This window comes from Pelecanus crispus, chromosome 6 (genome assembly GCF_030463565.1).
Source record: "Pelecanus crispus isolate bPelCri1 chromosome 6, bPelCri1.pri, whole genome shotgun sequence".
In the NCBI taxonomy this organism is placed as follows: Eukaryota; Metazoa; Chordata; class Aves; order Pelecaniformes; family Pelecanidae; genus Pelecanus; species Pelecanus crispus.
In genome coordinates, this window is record NC_134648.1 from 65,763,359 (window position 1) to 65,789,775 (window position 26,417).

At 42.2% G+C, this 26,417-nt stretch overlaps 1 protein-coding gene across 1 annotated transcript in view; it reads right to left on the minus strand.

Moving 5' to 3' along the window:
- The window catches only part of CCDC175 (coiled-coil domain containing 175), a 32,108-nt gene extending 17,926 nt beyond the window's left edge, over positions 1 to 14,182 (minus strand). Inside the window, exons 1-6 of the mRNA XM_075713063.1 lie at positions 14,125 to 14,182; positions 10,428 to 10,513; positions 8,412 to 8,523; positions 6,575 to 6,710; positions 4,138 to 4,366; positions 3,199 to 3,318 (exon numbers count right to left, since the gene is read on the minus strand). Coding sequence (XP_075569178.1) covers positions 3,199 to 3,318; positions 4,138 to 4,366; positions 6,575 to 6,710; positions 8,412 to 8,523; positions 10,428 to 10,513; positions 14,125 to 14,182 — 741 coding nt within the window. The remainder of the gene's footprint in view (positions 1 to 3,198; positions 3,319 to 4,137; positions 4,367 to 6,574; positions 6,711 to 8,411; positions 8,524 to 10,427; positions 10,514 to 14,124) is intronic.
- Positions 14,183 to 26,417: the final 12,235 nt, after the last annotated feature.

Here is a 26,417-nt window from a genome sequence, read left to right on the forward strand (position 1 = left end):
AAATACAGACAGACATTCGTAACACTGAGCAGCTATAAAAACACAGCACAAAAAAACCCAGAAACACAATGCTTCTGTTACACTCAGGCTATGAAGTTCCCCATAGCCCACAGGTCTGTGGCCATCACCAGGTCATAACTATGTGGACCCTGGAAACATAAGTATGGTCAACTTCCCTAGCACGAATATTCCTACTGAAGTTAATACTCAGGAGAGTAAAGATAAGCAATTTATAACTGCCTACAGGATCAAGGGCCACAGCCGGATGCTGGCTGCAGCTCATATTTTACAGTAATTACATTGTTAATTAATGGCAACATTCATTTCGTGAAGACACTAATGAATTAGTTCTGTCATCAAGAAAAATAGTAGAGCTCAGAGCAATAATTTTACCCAAGTTTCCAAGAACTCATATTTTCTTCTTTGTAGGGATTCTTAGCTCAGCTTGTAGAAGGAAATGGGTTCAAACAAGAAGTTTGCATCACCAGGTTTCTTCCTCATCACTTTGGTCATATAACCCTTCTGAATGTCTATGGCAGAGTCAGAAGAGAAGCAGCTATGGAGCTAGCCTGGATAATGCTAAATTGAGGATCTCCACACTGAGCTCTATGGGTGTAACATAGGCAAGCTCATAGAATGATAGTTGGATTATTTTGCCTATTCATATCATTTGTGATGCTTTGTATCTCAGGCAACACACAGAAGAAGAAATCTCTGTGCCATAGCAAATGTAAGTATTCCAGCTGATAGGACGATGATAGCCTATGCGGGGAGTAATGACTGACTTTCCTACCATGCATATGGTTAGAATAACAGTATAACTGTAGTCCAAAGGGCACTGTTTGTGAATATTTGTTCCTGACAGTGAATTGAGATTAACTCCAGATGTCCTCCAAGTCTTTACTGTATGCCCACTGAAGCCAATAGAAAGATTCCGATCACATAATTCACATACTTTGTAGAATTTGGCTGGTTCTTCTTAAATTTGGAGAAAAAATTCCCTCAGAAAACACTGATGCAGGTTTAACAAAAAAATCAAATCAAATGGTCTAATATTTCTTACTTCTTTTCTGAGAGTGCCAGCATGTCTGTCTTTTTAAATTCCAGGCTTTTTTCCAGTTGCTTGCTTTTTTCTTTCAGTTTTGCTACGAGAATTTCCTCATTAAATACAGCCTATAAAAAAAAAAAAACCCACCCAGACTATGTCAAAACATATGAAATTTCCAAAAGAGCAGATAATGATCCCTTTACTGCCACTGGTCTATTTTTTTTTTTTTTTTTTTTTTAAAGATTTCATAACATCTGCATGAGACCCTACTATTTTCTAGCCACTCTGAGATTTCACAGCCAAAATTACTACAGCCTGCAAAGAAAGAATACTGAGGAAGCAGTGGTTGAGGCCATATTTATTGTATTTTATCATTGAAAGAGTTGGTTGTGGTTTAGCCCCAGCCAGCAACTAAGCACCACGCACCCGCTCGCTCACTCCCCCTATCCCGATGGGATGGGGGAGAAAATTGGAAGAGTAAGAGTGAGAAACACTCCTGGGTTGAGATAAGAACAGTTTAATAATTGAAATAAAGTAAAATAGTAATGATGATAACAATATAATAATGATAATAATGATAATGATGATAATAATAATATACAAAGCAAGTGATGCACAATGCAATTGCTCACCACCCGCCAACTGATACCCAGACAGTTCCTGAGCAGCAATCACTGCTCCCTGACAATCCCCCCCCAGTTTCTATACTGAACATGACACCATATGGTATGGAATAGCCCTTTGGTCAGTTTGGATCCACTATTCTGGCTGTGCCCCCTCCCAGTTTCTTGTGTACCTGGCAGAGCATGGGAAGCTGAAAAGTCCTTGACTAACATAAGCAGTACTTAGCAACAACTGAAACATCAGTGTGTTATCAGCATTCTTCTCATACTGACTTGAAAACACAGCACTATGCCTGCTAGTAGGAAGAAAATTAACTCTATCCCAGCTGAAACCAGGACAGAGTTAAAAAAAATAATCAACGCAGGTCGGTAATGAGAAGAAACTTTAAAAAATTAACCTATGAAATCTGTCATTTAAGGGAATCTCACTGCAGAGTTAACTCAGGTACAATTCTGGAATTTTTACTAACCTGATACTCATTCAGACAGAAAGGACTTTTACTGGGAAGGCAGCAGTGCTTCTAACCTGATACTCATTCAGACAGAAAGGACTTTTACTGGGAAGGCAGCAGTGCTTCTAACATACGTTGGCAAGACTAGGGCAGAAAATGATGTTTTATGTCTCAATTTGGCTCAACTCATTACACAAGTATTAGTTTTGCAGTATGGTTGCTTTCAGTAGTGCTGAGGTAACTCAGCAGATGTTAAACTGAATGCACATAGTTTGAGTTAACTCTGCGAGAAATCATAAAAGGGAAGATGAAGACATTGATCTTTCCTTACTTTTCTCTCATAAGTTATCCCTGCACAAAGGGAAAATTAGTTCTAGAGTAGGCAGGGTTGAACTGGAAGCCAATATTAAGTAGGTGGCAGACAGAGAAAGCCTGGTTGTCTTTTAGACCTATTAGCTTCGACTTTCCAGATCCTGAGCTTCCTTAAAATTGGCATGTCCACCAATGTGGAGTTACTTACACTGCTGAATGCATTCCCAGGCAGTTGAGTATAATATAGTCTCCTCACTTAATTTAGTTTCTACAACACTTTTCCAGTACAAACTCTTTCGTAATATCTGAACAGAGTCTTCTTTTCTAAATTTCTTCCTATTTCTTCCCCCTGTATCATAGTTTGCATCCACTATCTATCTGTTGATTATCATTTCTCTTTTTCAGCTAGTCCTCCAACTAGCTCCACCAGATGCATATGCTGGACTGGGATCCAAGTCATCCTCTCACTGATTTTTTTTAATATTCTCTATAAGAATGTCCTGATAAATAGATTGACCAGCATGGAGTAGCCAACTGTTTCATTAAGCTGGTAAAACCAGTCTATATGGACCTTCTGGTTTTGAAAGTGACTTTATAACTGAGTAACTAACATTGTCAGTCAATTAGACATCATGCAAGCTTTTTTTTCTTCTTAAAAGATAGGGACTGCATTTCTCTATCAATCCCCCTCACTTTGACCAATTATGAAATTGAATTTTGATCTTTGCACTAATGAACTGAAAGAATGTTGTATATAACTTACCTTTGAATTCAGACATATCAAATGCTGTAGGTCCAAAAATTTTATATTCAAGTTTTCAAATTCATGCTTTTTCTCGGAAGTTTTTGCCTCCTGAGTATCAAGGATTTTTTTCATTTCTATCTTCTACATTAAAAATAATACAATTAATTGGGCAATGTACTGTGCATTGTTTAAAAAATTATATTAGAACATCTGAAGCTTTCCAAAATTAAATGAGCACAAAATTTACACTGTAAGAAAATAATTTTCTGCAAAAGGCACAGCTATATACCAAATGACCAGATTCTATAAGAAAAAGAAACAATAATTAATTAATATAACATACAAATTAGGACCTGATCTGTCAAAATTTCATGTGATTTTATTCCAGTGTAGGAACTTGATTATACCATAGTTTCTACTAAAAAGCTTTCTTTCAATCTGATCATCTGTTTTTACATTATCATTCAGAAAGGATATCAAATATACACAACTGAAAGTAGGGCAGAATATGAAAAACAGTAAAACCTTATCTCAGAGCTTGCTGGAAAATATAGGTACCTTTATTTTAAGCAGTTTGCCTGGAGGGGTTGAATTCCCAGTACATGATTATTTGTCCCACAGTCAGTAAGAAGTAGCAATACATATGTGACATTCTGACATGTGATGCTAGAAAAACAAATCTCATATACAATGTTATTTTGATGTGTGCATGTCTGTGTGTGTGTGTATATATATATATACACACCCCACACACACACACATAAGCATATGTATACAGAAGTCATGTGTGCATCCAATATCAAGACAGTCACTTTTCTGTTTGTGCTGCTGTGGAGACATATGTTAGCTCCATATGAGAAAGCAAAATGCAACATCTGGAATAATTTCTAAGGCCATTTCATATTCGGCACTATATAACTAGCTGTAAAACTCTGAAGTACATTTCAAAACCTTTACCTTTTTATCACATTCTTCTTTCTCTTTCTCAAGTGTACTCATTTTTTCAGCTGCTTTTTCTTTCAATTCTGCTAATGCTGCCTTTGCCCTGATTATTTCTCTTTCTGTAGCTCTTGTTTTATCACAAGTTTCAATTAAGAGAACATTTGTTTTAACTTTTGTTGCCATTCTTTCATTCAGCAAGTCTACTCTTTCTTTATACTGTGTCCGCAAGTATTCTTGTTCCTCACTGGAAAAAAAAAATAATAGATGAAAATTATATTTCTTACCATTCATTCAGATCAAAGACTTGGTTCAGATGTTCATTGAAATGAATACTTGCCTATCCATATGTTGGCAACTCAGTCTACTATAGCACTATACATACCATAAAGCATGATATGTGCTGGTACCTGTGACGAAGACCATCTACAACCTTGCATTCCAATGAAATGGCTTTCTTACTTGTAGTATAACTTTTTCAAAGTTTTACTTTTTCTGATGTGATTATTTTCCACAAGTTTCATTAAAAATGGAAGGGCTGCTTGCAAGCACTGAAATAATGAAGAAAGTAGGCTTCCCCTAAGAAAATGCATTGTGATTTATTTTTGAACAGCTCTAGCAGCATGGCAGAAGGTAACAGTAACATGAAATCCAGCAGGGAGAAAACAACTATCTCCCAACTCTGTGTATCCTCCTGGGATAACTCTTGAAGAGGAAGATGGATCTTTAGCACAGTTACTGATTCAGAGTTCCTTCCACAAGTCTTTCATTTTTTAACTGAAAACTATGATTTCTGTTTGTAGTCATTCCTTAACATGCCGGGAAAGATTATGGAGAGGTTCATATTGAGTGAACTCAACAGGCAAGTGCAGGTCAACCAGGGGATCAGGCCCAGCCAACATGGGTTCAGGAAAGGCAGGTCCTGCTTGACCAACCTGATCTCCTTTTATGACCTGGTGACCCACCTGGTGGATGAAGGAAAGGCTGTGGATGTCATCTACCTGGACTTTAGCACTTTGACACAGTCTCCCATAGCATTCTCCTTGGGAAGCTAGCAGCCCATGGCTTGGACGGGCGTACTCTTCGCTGGGTAAAAAAAATGGTTGGGTGGCCGAGCCCAGAGAGTAGTGGTGAATGGAGTTAAGCCCAGCTGGCGGCTGGTCGTGAGCGGTGTTCCCCAGGGCTCCGTTTTGGGGCCAGTCTTGTTCAATATCTTTATCAACAATCTGGATGAGGGGATTGAGTGCACCCTCAGTAACTTTGCAGATGACACCAAACTGGGTGGGAGTGTCAACCTGCTGGAGGGTACGATGGCCCTGCAGAGGGATCTGGACACGCTGGACCGACAGGCCAAGGCCAACTGTATGAGATTCAACAAGGCCAAGTGCCGGGTTCTGCACTTGAGTCGCAACAACCCCATGCAACGTTACAGGCTTGGGGAAGAGTGGCTGGAAAGCTGCCTGGAGGAAAAGGACCTGGGGGTGTTGGTAGACAGCTGGCTGAACATGAGCCAGCAGTGTGCCCAGGTGGCCAAGGCGGCCAACAGCATCCTGGCTTGTATCAGGAATAGTGTGGCCAGCAGGAGCAGGGAGGTGATTGTCCCCCTGTACTCAGCACTGGTGAGGCCGCACCTGGAATCCTGTGTCCAGTTTTGGGCCCCTCAATACAAGAAAGACATTGAGGTGCTAGAGTGTGTCCAGAGAAGGGCAACAAAGCTGGTGAAGGGTCTGGAGCACAGGCCTTATGAGGAGCGGCTGAGGGAACTGGGGTTGTTTAGCCTGGAGAAGAGGAGGCTGAGGGGAGACCTTATCGCCCTCTACAACTACCTGAAAGGAGGTTGTAGTGAGGTGGGTGTTGGTCTCTTCTCCCAAGTAGTTAGCAATAGGACGAGAGGAAATGGGCTCAAGCTGCACCAGGGGAGGTTTAGGTTGGATATTAGGAAAAATTTTTTCACAGAAAAGGTAGTCAAGCATTGGAACAGGCTTCCTAGAGAGGTGGTGGAGTCACCATCCCTGGAGGTGTTCAAAAAACGGGTAGATGTGACACTTCGGGACATGGTTTAGTCTAGTCTACCCTTGGTTGGTTTAGTGTGGACTTGGTAGTGTAGGTTAATGGTTGGACTGGATGATCTTAAAGGTCTTTTCCAACCTAAATGATTCTATGATTCTATGATTAATTGTTGAAAGAGAAAACTCTCCCTGCCAGTGTGAGAATCAAAGCTGCAGGCAGTTTTCCCTAAGCTAGCTTATCAGAGGTCAGGCAGCAGCAGGCAGTCTCTGCTGTTCAAGAAACAAGATCTTAAAAATCAGGCTTGCTGCTGCAGCAGAGTTGCCTAGGAACAATTGCACATAGCTGCAGCAGTGAGGAACAAGCACTACTCACCATGTTTTGGTAACATTTGAGTTCTCCTTAATGTCTCACCAGTACGGTTTTTCTTGTTCAAATGAATACATACCACAGTGCAGCATTCTGTCTTTCACAAAGGGTTTTCTTCTCATCCAGTAATTCAATTTCATCAGCAATGCTTTTCAATGCAGACTGCAGCTGATTTATCTTAGCAGCACTAGCTTCACGTGCAGCAGTAACAAGAGCTAAAAAATAAATACAAAACATGCAGAAGCCTCTTAGTTATAAAAAGGTATATATGAGATAATGCATTAAGGGATTGATCCATAATCTTTAATTCACTACTATAGGTACTATCACCTGGTAAGGAATAGCTGTGTTTCTAAGACACTAACATCCCTGAAGTCATACACTCCATTTCAGTAGTCTAGCCTTATAGTTTCCTGAGTCATCTGCATTTATCAACGAGAAGAAGCCTGCTGTGTTCTCACAGAACAATTGGTCTTTTTCATACTGTATGTCTAAGAAATTCCCTAGACATACAGTGAACTGATAAAAATTATTCCTCTCCCCCCAAAAAAATCTTCTGCACAACCAGCTCTGGCAGCCCCCCAAGGAGCAGGATCACCTTGTTTGAAATTCAGTAGCATTTCTCCCAGAAGAGCCACCACTCTGTGAAAGCGAAGAGCCTGCATGAAGAAGCACTGTGGTTAAAGCTCCTCTACGCAGGGGCATCGTACTACATCATCTTTTCAGCTTCTGAGATAACAGTCACATTAGTGTACATCCACCCACGCAAAAACACTTTGGCGGTGCAGAACGGGAGCAGCTAGTGTAAACAACCAACTAACTGCATAGCAACCATGTGCTATAGGCAGAGAGAAGGTGAGGGAGGAAACTGGCTATAAGAAAGTAATCAACAAACATAGAATGTAGCTGGGGGGGGCAGGGAGCAAAGCTCTGATTGCTGTTCATGATGAACCTGAAGCTGATCTAACTCCATAGTACTCCAAAAGGAGTAGTCCTGCTCTCCCTTGCCACCTTGCCATCCCTCCTCCTGTGCCACCACTAATAATCATGCAGCCTCATCATTAGCCAGATAAAGAACTCCAACTCCCTTGCTTCTCCCAAAAAGAAGAAATCCTAACATTTGTCTAGATCAACTCCCTGACCACCTTGCTTTGTGACTACAATGCAAATAGAAAGGTAGTAGCAGAATATGGATTTGCCATCTTAAAAGTGAAGCCATACCTGAGAAAAAAAGAGAAATAGAGCTCAAACTTTATTTTCATCTAGATACCTACATTTGAGCTAATGCGTTAGCTTCCCTTCGTAGCCAGTGGAGAGAAATAGGCACTTCAAGTTCATGATTCTTCTGACTTGCTTTAAACATCTATTCTAGGGTGAGATGAATCAAGCCTAGAAGTGCCTCTTTCTCTTTACTGAAAGAGACAGTTGATAAGCATTTGGCCAGGTGAACCCCACCCAAAAGTAACATCACATCACATAAGCATTATTAACCCTACTTCACAAAGCAGGAACTTGCAGCACAGAGCATTCAAGTGCTCCATCTCAAGTATCAGAGAAAGGCTGTGGCACGGCTGGGATCGGAACTGAATGCTGCAGTTCTCCAGTCATTTCTCTAGTACTTGTGCACAGTCTTCAGTAAAGCTCTCTCTCATTTACACTCTTATGTGAGAGAATAATATTTGGACTGGATGATCTTAAAGGTCTTTTCCAACCTAAACAATTCTATGATTCTATGATTTAATAATCCCTTACAGTATCATACATCAGCAAACACCTATCTTCTTTCATTAATAAGTTATTATGGAAAGTGATTTACCTTTAGCAGTAAGATTTATTTTACAGAATACTTCAAATTGTTTAAATGCATAGAAAATTCAATTCTCTTGTTTTTTCAGAGCTGGCTAAGTCAGTGCTACCTGTCATCTCTGCAATAATCTCTCCTGGAAAATTCTGCATTCTGAAGCGAAGATTGCTGTTTTTTATAGTCTCCTCTTCTAGGCATTCAAGTGTGTGTCTTCGAATTTCTTCCTGACAGCGAAAAAAATCCACAAGTGAGAACCAAGTAATACAACAACATATGAAAAAGCACTTCCTTACAAAACTGTTATTTCGTATTTTTTTAGTTAGATGATACTGGATGTTTTCCGTGCCTAGATATATCATTTCCCTTGCTCATACTTGCTCTCTTTCCTCCTTTCTTTCACTGTTCAAAATAACAAGTAACTTGTTTTACAGGTAGCTGAACAAGCCTATGTATCTCCAGGAACTGTTGGCTTCTGACTGTGAAAAATCTTCAGGAAGCTGTTGCCTAAATCTCTGCTACAAAAGCTGTGCTGGCAGGGAAGGTCTTAGCTGTCAGCTTCTGCCATTGTGCATGAAAGGTGTTATTTAAGCAATAGAAGAGCCTCATTTTCCAGTGGCCTGAAGCTATGCTGAAGTAGGGGGACTCTAGGTGGCCTTGAGACATGCTAGAAAGTAATCTTCTGGTTCAGGGTTAACAGTATGAGAAGGGTCATTTTTACAGTGATGGTGGAGCAAGAGAAAACAGACTGAACTGATTGTGGGAGAGGCCCTCAAACAACTGAATCCCCAAATTTGTATGACTGAGAATTGTAGGTAGGTTGATGAAGCCCCAGATGTCTGGGAAAAGAAATCAGTTCTTATATGGATGCTGACTTTGGCATCACAACTGATGCATGAAACTAATCCTATCTTTCTCGTTCAGTTTTGCTAGCAGTTACAATCACCAGCTCAGACACTGTGGGAAGAGAAGATACTGTTGAATTTTACTGTCTACAGAGCAAATTCTGTATGGACACATATAAATTACTCTCATTTCCTTGGGAAGATGAAATATTTAGAGGTGTAAAATAAATCTGTAAAAGGTTTTAATTTCATATGAGTTACATCCTCAATTAGCTGAAGCAGTGAAAAAGAAAACAGCTTTATGATTTCAGCACATTACCTAAAACACTCATCTGATAGACTAATGCAGAGCTGGTCTGAAATAGGTGATTTAGAGGCCTACTGAAGGAGAAAGAAAGTTTTACAAGATTTACACCTACCTAGACAAATACATTATGGAGATACTTTTAAAATACCTTCTGTTTGAAGCCATTCTGGCTTTAATGGCTTCAGAGGTCTTACAGCAGAAGTTAGCTACCTATGAACAGCCATCCTCAGCTCATAATTGCTGTAAGGTCTCTTATTATCACACACAATGCAATTGTTTTAAGGAAAGACAAATTGTTTAAAAAAATCCCTTTGTACCTAGTCACAGGGCAAATCACCTACCTGCTGAACTCTGTACCATCTGCCGAATGCACTAACATTAGTGGGTGTATCCTCACAGCAGGCCTGGGAGGGAAGCATTATCTTTCTCCCTTACATAGACTGCTAAGGTCCTTATGATGTAAAAAGCTCTACACACATAGACTTTTGCCTTCAGGTGGTTGTTGTGATGCTCTTACCAAGTCACTGTAGGTTCAGAGCTTACACCTCTTGCACAAAAGCAAACTATGAAGACACAATAGAGTTGGGAACAGAAGTTCAACCCTGAGTACCAATTTACTCTGCTGAGCATAAGACCCTTCCTCTTTTTACTTCAACAGAAGCCTGGACACTCCTCAAATTTCACTAGCCCTTAGTATAAATGGCTGTTCCCCCATTAAAACACCAGCAGGTAAGCTAAGCCTTGGATCAGCTGTATGATCTATGCTAGTCATGTTGGTTTGTTCTATGAGAGACAAACTTCTGCAGGCAGCAAAGTGCATGCAAGCATCCACCAACTTCACTCCAAACTCCCTATCTCTCTCTTATGTAGAATATAACTCCCACAAGAGAACACTTCTTATATCATAACCATAAAAGATTGATTTCATGGTTACCAACTAACTCCTTCCCATATACTTAATATTAGATTTTTTTCTTACCAATTTCTTAATAGCAGCAATAGTATCTTCAAGACACTGTATGATTTCCCCACTGAATGCAGAGTCTTCATTTTTCAAGTGATTTTCTAAATGAAAAATACAGTGAAATTAAAATCTATAGTTTTTAAGCTTCAAATATTGCTCTATTGTTCTGCAATAATGATTCTGAAAGAGAAGGATTTATTTTTAAATTATTGGCTAAATCTGTTTTGCTTTGTTCTAAAGAAGGTCAACATCTTTCACACTCCTCCTGGTGCATAGAAAAGGCAGATGCACAAGTGGCATATGAAGACCACAGGACCTGGTAAAATTTTCAGTCACAAAATGTTTCCAACTTAAATTCTGCAGAATTAATCTTTTAAAAGAGTCATCCAGAGAAGTTTACAGAGGTTATTAAACTGAAGTAAAAGCTGTGGATCAAAATAATTTCCCTTTAAGCAGGGTGTAGCTAATATTTAGAATTTTTCCAAGCAGTCATGGCTTCATTATGTCTCTTTCCAACCAAAAATACTAATCCGGATTCATCAAAGCCTGAAGTGAGATTTGTGTTACTCCAGAAGCTACTCTTTGTATTGTTAAATTTAATTTAGTTTGAGCTAGAATAATAACTGCAAGGATTTGAATTCATCCAAAAGATTATTATACCTGTTACAGTGACATGAAATTTTTTTATCCTCTTATTTTGTAACAGAGACTAAATCCTCATAGGGGGCAAAAAAAGAAAATTCTTAATCCAAGCATAAGTGACTTTGTAGTGAAGACAAGGCAATGAGCCAGCTGAGAGCTCTGTTTTTAATTTGACCTACTAACTTGTTTGAAAACTAGCAGCTGTCTCATTTCACTATGATCTTTATCCAGAGTTGGTGGGAACAAAGGCCAAGAGCATCCGCTACCCCTGCCCTACCTGCCCATCTTCAGGCCTGATGATGATCACCTACCAGTACAGCATTTTCTGTGAACTCTCAGCAGGAGAGATGTCAGAAAACAAACCCATATATGCAACAGACAGCAGAGTGGGTGGTGTAATTTGCAGAATTTGCCCCAGCTTCACCAATTAGTAGTAATTCCAGACAATTCTTTCTAACAACAACAGTCTGAAATCACAGTCTTTTTACCATCTGAAAATCAACAGAACTATGAGCTATTTTCCTCAGAAATATAACAAAATTTGGGGCACGTTGTGCATAGATTAAAATCCATGTTAAAATCTAATTTAAGTTCTGCTTGTGAAGTCTTTTTTTCCCATCCTTTAGGTCTCCTCTCTTCCTGACCCCCTCTTGATTTCTTTTTATCTGTTGGATTTTCTCTCCTCTTTTGTGCTTACATTTGCTCTCTCAAAATCTGTATTTCCTAGATGAAACATCTTCAGAAAAAAGTTCCAATAAAGTTTTCAGATATTCTCAATTTCCTTCTATGCCTGTTATTAAACCAAAACTAAATGCTAAATGTAAACATTAGTGAAGTACAGGCCTCCCAAATACAGGGCTTTTAATTAAAAAAAATATCCCTCAGAAAAGTCTTGCTATTCGTTTTCTACACGCTGCTCCAAAATTCCACCAGCCTTTTATCCCACCATCTTCACTGCCAAAACTCTTCTCCTAATCAAACCTTTAAGCCTTTTAAAAGTGGCATAAAAGTCAAGGTGATATGCAAAAAATGTCAGCTATCCATTTTCCATCCCTCCTGGCCTCTCTCATTCAGTGCCACAGGCACAAACTTCTGGCTTCAGAACAGCATCGGTTCATCCTTCCTGCACAGCAGAGCATTACTTGCATACCACATCCTCAAAAACTATAGTCATTGCTTTGTCCCACCTGAAATCCCTCCTCACCTCCCACCCCGGCTCCTCTAGGCACGGGATGAACTGCAACCTGACAGTGGCCAGGAGGGAAGAGTACTGAGACCATGGACATTTACTGGTGAAGTGTTTCCACATCATCTCAGAACTCATACTACAGCTTATGTCACCCGAAGCCATTTGTCTCATCTGTGTATGCTTTTTTCTGACCCCTAGGTGCACAGCCTTTGAAACTAAGCTGTTGGGATAATGCCCTGGAAGAAATCTCAAAGGCAACAAGGAAGCTCAGCCCTAGTCCCATACAGTCCTTAGTCTGACAGCTGAGGCCTCCAGAAGTGAATATTTTGTGATATACATCTATAACCACAAGCTGTGCCCAATCCTGCCTATTTATAAGAAACCAGTTCTGTTAGACAAGAATAACTTTCAATTACAGTTAAACGGATTTGACACCAATGGAAAGTTTTGAATGTTCCGAAATTGGAAAATCTGAAATGATAACCAGAGGCAGTGTCCCCCAGCGTGGAATCCATCCCTCAAGAATGCTCAGCCTTAATACACATCTGCCCCTACCTCTCAAAGAGGAGTATTTTAGAGCCAGATAAAAGTTGTTTGAAATGTACCTCCTGGTACTTAGTTTATTTGGTGCATTTTCTCTGGCTGACTTTGTTACTTGTAGCACAATTTCCTTGCTTAGACCTGAAGCAATCCTTCTCTTGCATAATGATTAATCTTTCCTTCTAAAGCAAATTTATTCTACTTTCAGTCATTGCTTCATCTCCTTCACGAAGGCCTTTGCACCAAGTTGCTGATTGCTGAATTGTTCCAGTTTTGCATCTCTGTAATCTATCCACCTACCCTGAAAGCAGGCTCTATTTCTTACAAGAGACATCATGATAAATGTGGTTCTATAGGTCACATTTATCTTCCAGGAAGGCCCAACATCTCCATAAGCAGGTTCTTGTCTGATACAGCCCAGGAAAAAAATTAACATTCAAGACAGTTCAGGGGCTTCTAACCTCTCAAGACCTGAAAGGAATGAATTCGTGCTTTGAGCATATTTAAAATTTCCTTATTCCTTCAGTTACCATGCCACATGCTCACTTCAGAGACTGAGGGGGACCACAAGCATCTGTCTCGCACCACCTGCCACAGTGCCTGAACCACCGTGCAAAGTGCATTTGCTTTTTTAATGTGCTGCCAGACTTGTAGTGGAAGGAGGATTTTTCTCAACACTGCCCTACGACATCAGCACTGTTGATAGCGAGGAGGTTTGTGTTACAGGTAGGGACTGCAGCTGTCCATGACAAGTCTTCTTTAAGCAAGGTTTCCAGAAATAAGATGTAGTAGAAAGGCTTGAAGATGAAAAACCCTAGACATCTTCACATACGTGCTTGCCAAAAAGTCTTGGGAGTCCCACAGAGGAACCAGATGGCCCCATATGTGATAATAAAACCAAAAAGGAGGAAATGCGTTAATAACTATGGCAGCCATCTCAGAAGCACACGACCTACACAGACCCCTTCCCCACCAAACACTCACAGTGATTCTTCCCTTCAGATTTTATGTCTTCTAGATTAACCCCAGTAAACCAGGCTGCAGGTAAACAGGAAAAGACAGTCCATGGCCACTGCAGCCATGGTGATAACGTTAGCCATATTTTCTTAGGCAGATATTTAAAATGGCAACCAATGCTAAGGCAAAATAATACCCATTTTCCCTATTAAGCCCCAGGTCCACACATCCCCACCATACAAAATACATACACAGGGTTTGGGGCTTTCCCTGCTTCTGTCTGCCTGGGGCTGGGGGGACGTTGTGCCTAGGGAGACCTGCCCTCCCTCCCAGTGCCAGGACAGGAGGCACCTCAGCAGCCCCCCAAGCCCTGCGCACACCCACCCAGGCTCTGCAGGCGGCTGAGGGCAGCCGGTGCCACCGCAGAGGACGAGCACGCCATGGCGGATGGAGCAGACCTCAACATGGCAGCTGGGCCAGACCTCAACATGGTGTCTGGGCCAGGCCTTGCTGTTGCCAGGCAACCAGGCTCTCAGGGCCCAGTGCCGCACCCCATCCCCTCACCATGGGGCAGAGAGACAGACCTCTCGGGGGCTCAGGCTGGGTCTTTCCTGCCAACAGACCACCCAGGGTTACGGGGGGGGTGTAGTCCCCACCCCATGCCAGCCTCCCAGACGTGACGATAGGGAGGTTGTGACATGCACAGGCATCCAAGGGAGGCCTTGGCCAGCACAAGACGTCACCACCTTCCCCACACCGCATCCATGGGGACAACGGCCAGGTTGTTGTTCCTTGTAGAAGTCATTTTTGGAGAGCGGATGATTGATCAGGAATTTTCTTCATTGTTGCAACCTCTCTGCTTCTGGTTCAAGGATTTCCTCTGTCACAGACAATGAATCACGTCAAGATTAGATCAAAATAGTATAATAAACCTGGAAGAGTCTTGCCCAACATATGAAATGGCCTTCTTGCAAAACACAGGGCATACAGTACTTTCAGATCCTAGCAGTTAAACTTGATAATTTCTGTCCTTGGAGACTATGCTGGCATCCCAACCTTTCAAAACATGCAAGATTTAAAAATATTAATAATAAAACTTAGATTCTTTATTTGCTTTTCCAAGCCTGCAGGCTGCAGTTCAGTTGCATTTTGAAGCTTTCCCATGGATCTTTTGAAATGCAGTCATCTCTGTTTGCAGTCATCTGTGTTTTATTGTTATCACTAAAAACAGGGGCTCTAAGAACAAATATCCTCTATTCAAAATTGAAGATAAAGTAGTGATTGTATGAGTGATTATAAGGTGGACTTCTAATTAAATAATCCATGTGAACTAAGCTCATAGAGACAAATAATCAGCAGGATAATATCACCTCTTTTTAATTATCTAAAAAAGTCTAATAGGAAGCGCTGCAACTTTCCTCTGGAGATAACCAGCTTGTTAGGAGATGGCCCCTTTCTTTCCTGTATACCTATGGCTGCTGCCACCCTGCCAAGCTGTTACTGGAGACCTTCATCGTTCACAATCAGTATTGATTTATGGCTCAGCAAAGGACAATCAGCAAAGGTGGTGCCGTCCTTCACTTCCAGCACTCCGAGAAATTGCTTTGGAAGTTGAACTGTGCCATCAGCCATGTGTTAAATGACCTGCTGTTAATCCTGTATGTTGGGTACATACACAGGACCTGATCCCAGGTGAGATGAGCATCCTCCTCTGCTCCTGATGTGTGCAGGAGATGGGGGCAATCAGTGTCCACAACCTTGTAGACCATGATAACACTCTTCTGCAGTTTGAATATGCAGTTAACCCCCAGAATAGATGGATTCATGTCTCCATTTCACTGCAGGCAGAATACCATCATTGAGGTGAACGTAGTAATCCCTGGACCTGCTCATAGCCCTGGACTAGTACAAGGCCTATGCTATCTGGCTTAAAAAAACCCAGGACGTCTGTTCATTGCATGACAGCCAATTTGGTAAGTACAAGATAAAACTTTGCTAGGAAGAAGGGAAGGGCCCTCTTTTACTCAAAATCTTTTTAAGCCACAGGCAGGAGTCAGGCTTCAATGAACTCAGTGGTTGCAGAGCGCAAGCAGTTTCGTACCTGACTCAAATTCAGGCACCTCTGAGCCAAGTAAACAAACTGATTTCTAGAATACCAAAATACTGGGGAGAAATTCTCAATTCTCTTGCTGAATTTGGAAATTATACTTGAGGAAGAACTATAGGTTGTTTCCTTTCCAAGCAATGAAGCATTTCTAGGTAGTGTTTTAACCATTCTTCCTGTTTTGGTATTTTTTTTAAATATATGGTCCCACTGTTGCAGTGATACAGACAGCTTTGTAAAATTTATCAGTGGAATTGTAGATTTCAATGGAAAAACAATAGTAGCTTTTCTGTTTCCTAATGAAATATAAGCTTTTTTTCTGCAAAACCAGCCTCAAAATCAGGACTTCTGATGTGAAATAGTAACTTCTTTCCCAGCAGATATTTCAAGACAGGGCTTCACTAGAACTTAAAACACTTCCACAGCTGTGAAGGACTTCAAGCTCTTCAACACGTAACAGAAAATTTCTAGTGGCTTTTACATGAAAGGTCCTCCGCAAGGCTATCTCCTCTCCTAGAGACATGCCTTTTCAATTGCCGTCATGCTACCTGTGCAATTCCAGCAAGACCTTCTCTGCATATGTTGCTGTCAGACTCCTGTCAAAGATGAGGGTGGTAAATATGGTACCGACATATAAAGGGCACACACGAGCAAAGGTTAAGTCATAAACTGGGATGATTTCACAACTGCAGCAGGACACTTAAGCCAAGAAATACGTTGATTTCTAGTTCCAGACTTCAAGGAATTTATTGCTGCCCTGTATCAGAAATAAATAGCTACTGCATTGACCACCAAATGGGGAAAGTCAAATCCCTGCCCAGCCTTATGGTGAGAGTAGCTGGGCAACGCAGCACCAGCTTACAAGAGCTACCAGGATATTAGGTCTGAGTAAGCGCGGGTAATGCTGTCTAGGAGGATATGTTCCCTCCTTCCTTTGACTACAACTCACAGTCTGAACATGGATAAAGCAAATACACGTTCAACATGAATGAAAATGTACATGTCTCATAAATCAGCTGCTTCCTGACGAGTTTATTAGAGTAAAAGCTAAGAAGTGAATTCCAGGAGACTTTCCCCCTTCTATTTACTTAGGCCAGAAGAAAACTTTTGGTTTGTTTGCACTCATTTCTATTAACCTATCCATCACAACCTGCGTCTAATCTGGTTAATCCTTTCCCCTGCATACAAAATTATGTCACAGCAAAGAGGATTCATAGAGGGAGACATGGACCAGTCTGCCTTTATAGCATCTTCCTAACTCCCAGGAAACAAGAGGAGGCATGAAGCCCCATGTGCATTTGCAAGAGCTGACGAGCCTTTAAAATTTTGTCACAAGTCTAATGATGGCCTCACTGGTGCCTGGTTGTCTCTGCTGAGCCCGGAATATCTTTCTGGGGATCACAAAGATTGGCAGTTAGTAATAAATGACGAGGACATTCTTTTCTTCCCAAAGAGAATGGACAAAATTTTGAGTTCATATGATCTGGAGAGAGCTGCTCTGACTTCAGTAGATCTACTTGTCCATATCAGATGAGCATCCGTAACAGTCTCTTCTTGCCACATAAACACAAATACTGTGTAATAGTTACTGCACTAGTGCAATAATTGCTTCGAAAAAAATGTGTGTGATTCCCTGCAATCCTCTCTTGTGAACTCACTTTCAGCACAAAAAGAGCCAAATGGGGAATTGCCATCTGCTTATTTTATCTGCTTACTGTATGTAATCTGTTTCCTACCTTGAATGACTCTTAGATTCACAGTCCTTGTTTCTAACTCCTATTTGGGAGCTAGTGTTAGTTTCCCTGACCAATAATAAATTTTAATTTCCAAACCAAAACCATGGAATGTTATTTTTTTAAGCAGCTTAATTAAGCACTAGCTTAAACAGCTTTCAGCCTTCTTGGTGTTTACCCCAGTGTACATGTAAAGAGAAACTTTATCCCCCCCCCTTCCCAGCCTTCATTTTGCTAGTATAACAAAGCCAAACTCTGCTGGAGTCCATTCCTGTAATGGCCTCTACATTCCCTTGGACACCACTAATAGCACTTCTCCGCCCCACTGAGCACTTTCATAGTGTCTTCAGCCAGGGTTTTCTCATCAATATTTCTTTCTAACCAGCAACCTTCTAGCCATCAAGAGAATTTTATGTTATCAATCCAGGACATAACGTTGCATTTGTAATGCAAAATGTCATCCGGTTTTTATTTCTTATGGGCTTCATGATTATCCAGTTCCTTCCATATGGCATCCCAATGGTCTCCTCCAATCCTTCACCAGTTTGTATCTTTATCAAAGCTCATTATCATCCTCTGCATCTGGGGTATTTTATTTGTATTCATTTTATGTATGAAAAGTTGAAATATGGCTGATATTTGGGAAACTTCAGTACTGACTTCTACTTTTAATGCTACCAATTACCATCTGCTCCTGAAGACCTCCTTAAAATCTTCTACTAAGCAAAGTTTTATCTGCTTCACTCATAATTTCTCTCATGGCACCACATCAGAGCCTCCAGGTACACAACTCTGTATCAGAGTTCTCTGTCTGCTTTCTTTTGCAAAACTTAAGTTACGATACTGTAGTTCATCCTGCATGACAGAGACCACAGCAGTTCACTCTAGGAGGCAGACTTACTCAAGTCTCTTGTGACTGGAGAGTTGTAGGAGTACCTTTGGCTAAATGACAGTAGAAACAATGTTTTCTTTTAATTTGCATTATTGGTATAGTATGTGAGTCATAGACTTGTGATTGCTGTTGGGAAAGTGGGCGAGATAAAACACTTGAGATGAAGAGAGATTCCTGATGTCAGAATTAAAATTTAAGCTTATTTCTGAAAGTCTGGTATTCAAAAGTGACACTAGTAGTATCAGAATTTTATACTCCTTAAGTTTTTTTTAAGCTGACGTGAAAACTTGGAGTATGCTTTTTGATAGTTTTCCTTTCCATAGTTCATCACAGCTTTATATTTCAGCTGAAAAAAGTTTTAAATTGTCTAGATTTTGAGGGGAGAGAAAGGTGAGGAAGGTTTCCAGGACTGCAAAATTTCCCACAAGAAGGAATAGAAGAGGTGCTTCCTCAAATGAGTTCTTCTGAGAAGGTTACAGCCCCACTACTTCCTAATTAAGTGCTGCAAATTTGCTGATAATTGACAAGTTAAGCTGATGTTCTGCTGGTAACTGTTCATTGATCACGTTTAGCCTGTGCCAAAGGTGATAGTTTGTCACTTAGTGTAACAGGCTAGTAATCTTGTGGATGGTGGTTTCTACAAGCAAGCATCTGTGGAATTAGGAGAAATGAAATTAGGCCTCATGTCTGACTTCGCAAATGAAGACTATTTTGTGTAAAGACATCTGCTATTCAAGTCACTCCACTGCCTGGATGTTACATTTCTTTTTTTTTTTTTTCCTGTCACATCTATAAAACATTATAGACATTTTTGGGCTGGTCTCGGCTACTTTACATCGCTTTAGCTAAATTAGAGGGCTGTACAAAAGAAGTAAAATCTTAACTAATATCCTTTTAACAACTCCCTCATAAAGGGAAATATATGCAGAGGGGACTTACTGTGAATGATGATTAGCTTCACTGGACTGAATTCTTTTTTCAACTTAAACAAAAAGAGCCATGAGGAGGCATAAATTGCAAATTTGAGACTGGATCACTTTGATACTCAGTGAACATGTGAAATGAGTCTGACTTGCTAGTTAAGGGGCAGACAGGAAGGAAAAGCAATGAAAGCATGTCAGCACAGGGCTACTTTGTCTTTTGGTTTTCTTCAATAGACTCCTTCTGCAGCTCTCTCCCATCCTCTTGTTTTCATCCTGGTCCCTTCAGCATGTCCCAGCATTTTGGATGAGGCAGAGCAGGAGTGAAAGGGAAGATGAAAGCATGGGCAGTGCAGATTTGGGCACGTCCCAGTCAATGGGGGCTTGCCAGGGTGCTAGACAGAACAGTCTACCCACATACCTGCCTGCCCATGTAACTTTACCTTGCCTTGCACACACACAGTGATGTCCCCAGATTATAAATCTGGCATACTTGTAGATTTAGCACTCTTTCGAGGAGAGCTGCAGAGGTGGTGAAGATAGCTGGGCTTGCAGCAGGTTCTGGGGGCTCAGGTGCCTTTTCTGGCTCTACAGAGCTCATCCTCCCCCAAAACCAGCTACTCATACAAAGAAGAAAGTAGAGTTGTAGAAGTGGGAAGTCACAAGCATCTGACTTGCTAGCCTGCAGTTACTTGGATTAGACACTGACCAGAGGAGAGCACCAACAGAGGGTAAACTGACCATTCACTTATGAGCAAACACCAAAGACAGGTAAATGAACAGGTCAGGTAAGAGAGAAGCAGGTCAAGCCCATGTACCTACTTACAGTCAACTCCCATTTCCATGTGCCCTGTGGAGAAAGAGCGTCCACTCTCAGTGTCTTTCCCCTACCATGGCAGAGAGCAAGGTTTTGCCACTCTCACCTGTAAAGGTGCTGAGCAACAGAAAAGCCTGGCAGAAATAAATAAAGACAATTCCTCCTTCCATTTTCAGGCACTGCAGCTATTGACTCTTTTATCAGTGGACATGTCTCACCCTTACCCAAATACCATATGTCCCGCAGTGGCTGCATGTGCCAGCCAGTCTTACCAGGCTCCTTCATGCCAGCAGCCTCACTCCACTGATTCCCAGCATCCCAGGAAGCTTGCATGCACTGATGGAGCATCTTTTAATTCTGTGCCCAAGAGAAGAAAATCTTAAGATCCAGGAAGAAATACATCACACTTTGTGTTTGCAAAACTGCACTGGGCAAACACATGGGCTTGCCACATATTTCCCTGGGCCCATATGGAGAAGGATAAGCTTACAGTTGACTGACTTGTAACCCACCAGGGCAGGGATGGGAGCCAACTGCCATCTGAAAGCATGCAGGGAGATAGCAAAAGCTGTGGGGAAGAAGGCAGACTCCTTTTAACTGGATTAGCTGCTCACAGATTATTATATCATTCTTATCTCCTCCTAATTCCAGGGCTTTCCTGACACTGATGTGTTTTATGATCCTACTCTCACTAGATTAATATTAAAGATCAGAGGAAGCATAAAATAGATCAGTAACAGCTCAGAGGCAAATACATAGGCTAGAAGAAGAGTGGAATACTGCTGAGGCACTGAGAAGCAGGGAATCAAAACCAACAACATTAGAGAGCATTCACATTTCACATCAAAGTACCAATGGTGTATTCATTTCAAGGTACATAGACAGATATTCAAGTGACATAAAGCACTGACAGAGTTCTTCAGTAACTATCAAACCTCTCCTTAACAGGCAGCACTTTAGGAGCAGGCTTATAAAGTTTCTGGACAGTACAGGTGAAACCATGGAGAAGATACCTTAAAGTCATAGAGCCTAAGAAAGACACATTTGTAGGTGTAGGTGTTCTAATAATATTTTTTCTCCCACCAGCACGCCACTCCTGATTTCATATCCCCAAGGCAGAGTTAAACTGGTTTCAGTTTAAATCACAGAATCGTTTAGGTTGGATTAGCACAGTCATTTGGGCTGACTTTCAAAGTTAAGCTCAGCAGGTAGACATGTTCCTTGAAAGGCAGCACCATGTTGAGCAGATCAAAACACAGCTGTCGTCTTTACATTTGCCAGCCAGTTCCTAGCCATGGAAAGGCCTGGTCCAGACCTGTCCTTGCATTTAAACAAGCCTCCCAGCTGAGACATCCAGCTTAGAAACCTCTCAGCTTCCTCTCCAGAAAGGGAGTATCAGCATCTCAAACTACTCAGAGACAGAGGATGAGAGACACTGCTTGGGCAAGGTATTTAGCACACACCTAGCTCCAACCACCTGAACAACCTCACTTGGTTAGATGGGTCTTCAAAACATCCATACACTTGCATATCTTGTTAAAGCAGCCTTTGAACTAGGGGGACAACCTGACTCCTGAAGCATTAGTGATGTGGTCTCATGTCCAGGTTCCTATGGCAAGGAATGTTCTGAAGACAGAAGAACGGTGTATAGCCCTCCCTTCCCCTCTCATTTTACCCAGGCAGTGCGAGCTGCTTCCCAGGTTCTACCTGCCTAGAAAGCCTCACAAGTTTGCAGCTTTTACCAGTCAAGCTTGCCTATGGCTGCTCTTCACTTTGAATGCAACTGAAGATCAGATACAAAAGGGCTTTACAGCCTGTGTACCTCAGAGCACAGCTCAGCCCATGAATGTCAGTCATTGTGGTAAATATCTTCAGCCATCTACTGTAATCACACTAAAATATTTTAAAACATAGAGTTCAGTGTCGGGTTTTTCCCTCACTTGTTTGAAAACAAAAAAAGAGATATAACCCCTCCCCATAGTGTTGTCTATGAATGAGACTTACCAGGGAACACTAAGGTTGTCACAAGCTTTCACTCCCTATATGCACAGAGGCTCTCTCATTGCAAGTTGTATAGTAGGACCATGAGTTAGTAGAGGTTTGCAAACAAGGCTTATGGGAGCTACAGGCATGATGGCTTTCTCCAGGCTTCCATGTTCGAAGGTGTCATGCAAAGTGCTGCTGTGATCCTAGTACGCTGATAGTGGCCATGGGCAGCACAAGCAACCCAAGCCCTGGCTAACATCCTCTGCTTCTGGTGTGTCCCAGTATGGTCTTCCAAATTGGTTCCACCCACAACATTAACCCATCCCAGCTGTTCAGCAGCACTTGCCCACTTGCAGGCTGTTACCACCAAATATATGTAAAGTCAGGATGGCTGCAAAGAAGTTTGGGAGCTGGGCTGGAAAGGCAGAATGTGAGAAAAGATAGAAGTAAAGGGTATGGGTTTGAGTGGTGGGTGTGCAGGGGTACAGTCAGGGCAATGAGGGCCTGGAGTGGAGGGCTGTACATTTTGAGAGAGGGTGATCCTGGAGGAGACAAGAATGAGGGTCTTGGTCTCTGTTGATTTAGACTCTTAACAATATTTGGACTGCCAGAATGTTTTCTTTAGTTTGATTTCCAAGTATACAGGAGATGTAGCCTTTAAATCCTGCTTAGGGTTCTGCATTGCAAAAAGCTAGTCTTGGATATAACTGCATTGGTGGTGCTTGGGAAGAACACATTTATGGGATCAGTGGGATGGGACATTAAAACCACTTATTTTTAGAATTAACATGTTAAACCCACATATTCATCTTGTAAGTCATAAGAATTCTGAAGGTCACTCTTTGCTCTCAAGGACACTCGCACAGGCTATACTGTCTTCCTTGGAGAAACAGGGTATATACTGGCCATTTCAACGGCTGCACTGGCAGGAAAGTCCCAAGAGACAGATAAAGCTGGGGGTAGGTGTTGAATTTTAACTCCTGGCTGCAAACTACATGTGCTAAAACAAACATACTCCATTTGATCAAAAGCAACATATGTCACTTTGAGCCATTGTTTTTTTCATTGAGAAAAAATGTCCATATCTAGCTGCAGGTGACATTTAAAAGACACTCTAGTATTTAAAAAAAAAAAAAAAATATATAAACCTTAAATGAAAATAAGGATATTTGAGACTTCTCACAAGAATTAACTAGTCCACAGTCATACCAATGTTTCTACTAACTCCTCATTTTGGGCTGTACATTTATACAGTCAAACAGAACTGCAGCCTGACCTAAGACAGATGTCACCATGTCCATGTGTAACTGAGATGAAGGCAAATTGAATGAATCTAAGGAAAGGTTTCAATTCAAAAAGTTCAGGTAAGCATTTAAGGATCTAGTTCTTTGTGGAAAAAAAAAGTTCTGCATAAAAACTCTTGTGACAGAAAAAGAGAAATTGTAATTTGGCTGAAAATGTTTTGATGTTCACATTTTTATAAGAAAAAAAAAAACAAAACCAAAAAGATTTTCCATGGGTATGTTCCATCAATAGGCAAATCATTCAGCACCTAACCCACTGTTTTGAAGCACTTTAGATAATCATAGAAAGCTTTGGGTTGGAAGGGACCTTTAGAGGTCACCTAGCCCAACCCACCGGCAGCAAGCAGGGACATCTTGAACTAGATCAGGATGATCTGACCTTGAAGGTTTCCAGGGATGGGGCCTCCACTACCTGTCTGGGCAACCCGTTCTAGTGCCTCACCACCCTCACTGGAAAAAATGTCTTCCCTATATCCAGTCTAAATCTACCCTCCTTCAGTTTAAAACCATTACTCCGTGCCCTGTCACAACAGGCCTTGCTGAAAAGATAGTCCCCATCTTTCCTATGGGCCCCCTTTCAGCACTGAAAGGCCGCACTAAGGTCTCCTCACAGCCTCCTCTTCTCCAGGCTGAACAACCACAACTCTCAGCCTGGCCTCGTAGGAGAGGGGCTCCAGCCCTCAGATCATTTTTGTGGCCCTCCTCTGGACCTGCTCCAACAGTTCGATGTCCTTCTTGGGCTGAGGGCTCCAGAGCTGGACGCAGCACTACAGCTGACATCTCACCAGAGCAGGGTAGAGTGGCAGAATCACCTCCCATCTCCCCAGTTTAGAGAGGAGGATGTTGGGGGGGACCATGTCAAAGGCTTTACAGAAGTCCAGATAGATGACATCCATTGCTTTTCCCTTGTCCACTGATGCAGTCACTCCTTCATAGAAAGTGCCTAGCTTAATCAGGCAGGACTTGCCCTTGGTGAAGCCGTGCTGGCTGTCTCGAATCACCTCCCTGCCCTCCATATGCTTTAGCATAGCTTCTAGGAGGATCTGGTCCATGACCTTCCCAGGCACACAGGTGAGGCTGACAGGTGGGTAGTTGCCAGGGTCCTCCTTTCTTCCCTGTTTACAAATGGACACAATGTTTCCCTTCTTCCAAGCACCAGGGACTTCACCTGACTACCATGACTTTTCATGTATTAGGGAGAGTGGCTTGGCAACTACATCAGCCAATTCCCTCAGGACTCTGGGATGCCTCTCATCAGGTCCCATAGACTTGTGTACATTCAGGTTCCTCTGGTGGTCTCAAGCCTGATCTTCCCTTACGGTGGGAGGGGCTTTACCCCCCTGGTCTCCATCTTGCCATCCATCGACTTGGAAGGGGTGAGGAGAGAGGTTGCCAGTGAAAACTGAGCCAAAAAAGTTGTTGAGTACCTCAGCCTTCTCCTTGTCTGTTGATACTAGGTCACCATTCTTGTTCATCGGGGGGCGTACACTTTCTTTAACCTTTCTTTTCTGGTTGACATACCTGTAGAAGCCCTTGTTATTCTTTGCATCCCTTGCCAAATTCGGCTCCAGCCACGTCTTGGCCTTCCTGACCCCATCCCTACACAACCAGGCAGCTTCCCTGTACTCATCCAAGGATACCTGTCCCTGCTTCCACTGTCTGTGCAGTTCCCTCTTGCTCTTTCGTTTGACCAGTATGTGTCTCGACTCAGCCATACTGGTCTCTTCCCTTCCTTGCCTGATTTCTTATACCTGGGGACTGAGAGCTCTTGCGCTCTATGGAAGGTGTCCTTAAGGATCTGCCAGCTCTGTTCCATTCCCCTGTCCCTGAGGACAATTTCCTGGGCGGCCTTTCTGACTAACTCCTTGAAGAGCTGGAAGTTTGCTTTCCTAAAATTCAGGGTCCTGACTACACCCCTCGCTTTTCCCATATCCCTCAGGAGTGTGAACTCCACCAAGTGCGATCACTGCAGCCCAGGCTGTCTCTAGGCTTGACGTCGCTGGTGAGCTCACTTGCACTGGTGACCATCAGGTCCAGTATTTCATCCCCTCGGGTAGGGGTGTCTATTACCTGGCCTAGGAAGATATCCTCAATGCATTCTAGGAATCTCCTGCATTGCCTACAGCTCACTGTGTTACTTTTCCAGCAGCAGGTGTCAGGGTGGTTGAAGTCCCCCAGTAGGCCGAGAGTCTGCCAGCACGAAGCCTCCTGGAGCTGGAGGAAGAAGGCTTCGTCAGGAGGCTCCCCTTGATCTGCTGTGCCTGTAGTAGACACCAAGCACAAGATTCCCTTTGTTGCCTCTTTCTCTGATTCTTACCCATAAGCTTTCCACCTGCTCATGGCTATTCTTCAGGGACAGCTCTTCACACTGTGTCAACTGACTTCTAGTCCTGCCCAAGGCTCAGGGTTTTGCAGAAATATTAGCTGGAAAGGACCCCTGAGTCAACTTTCTACATGAGGCAGGACTCTCCCCAGTGCTAAATCAGGCTGGCCACAGCTTTGTCTTGCTGCATCTTGAAAACCTCCAAGGAAGGAGGTTCTGGTACCTCCCTGTGTAGCCTGCTCCAGTGCTATGCTAATCTCCTAGCGAAAAAGTTTCTCCTAATGCCCAACATCAACCTCCAAAGCTGGATTTATGTTGTTGCTCCCTGTTATGACATCTGCCACTATTGGGAAGAGTTGGGCTCTATCATCTTGTAAGTTCCCATCAAATTCTTACAGGCTGCTATGAAATCACTCCTTAGTTCTCTCCTTGCCAGGCTAAACAAACCCCATTTCCTCAGCATCTCCTTGTGGGTCTCTTCCTCTCTGTACCTCACCATTTCGTAACCTTCCATTGGATACCTGTTGTTCAGCCAACTTTTGCAAAGCCACGGATACAAACTGCTGAGATGTATGGATCTACCTTCCGGTCCAGCCAT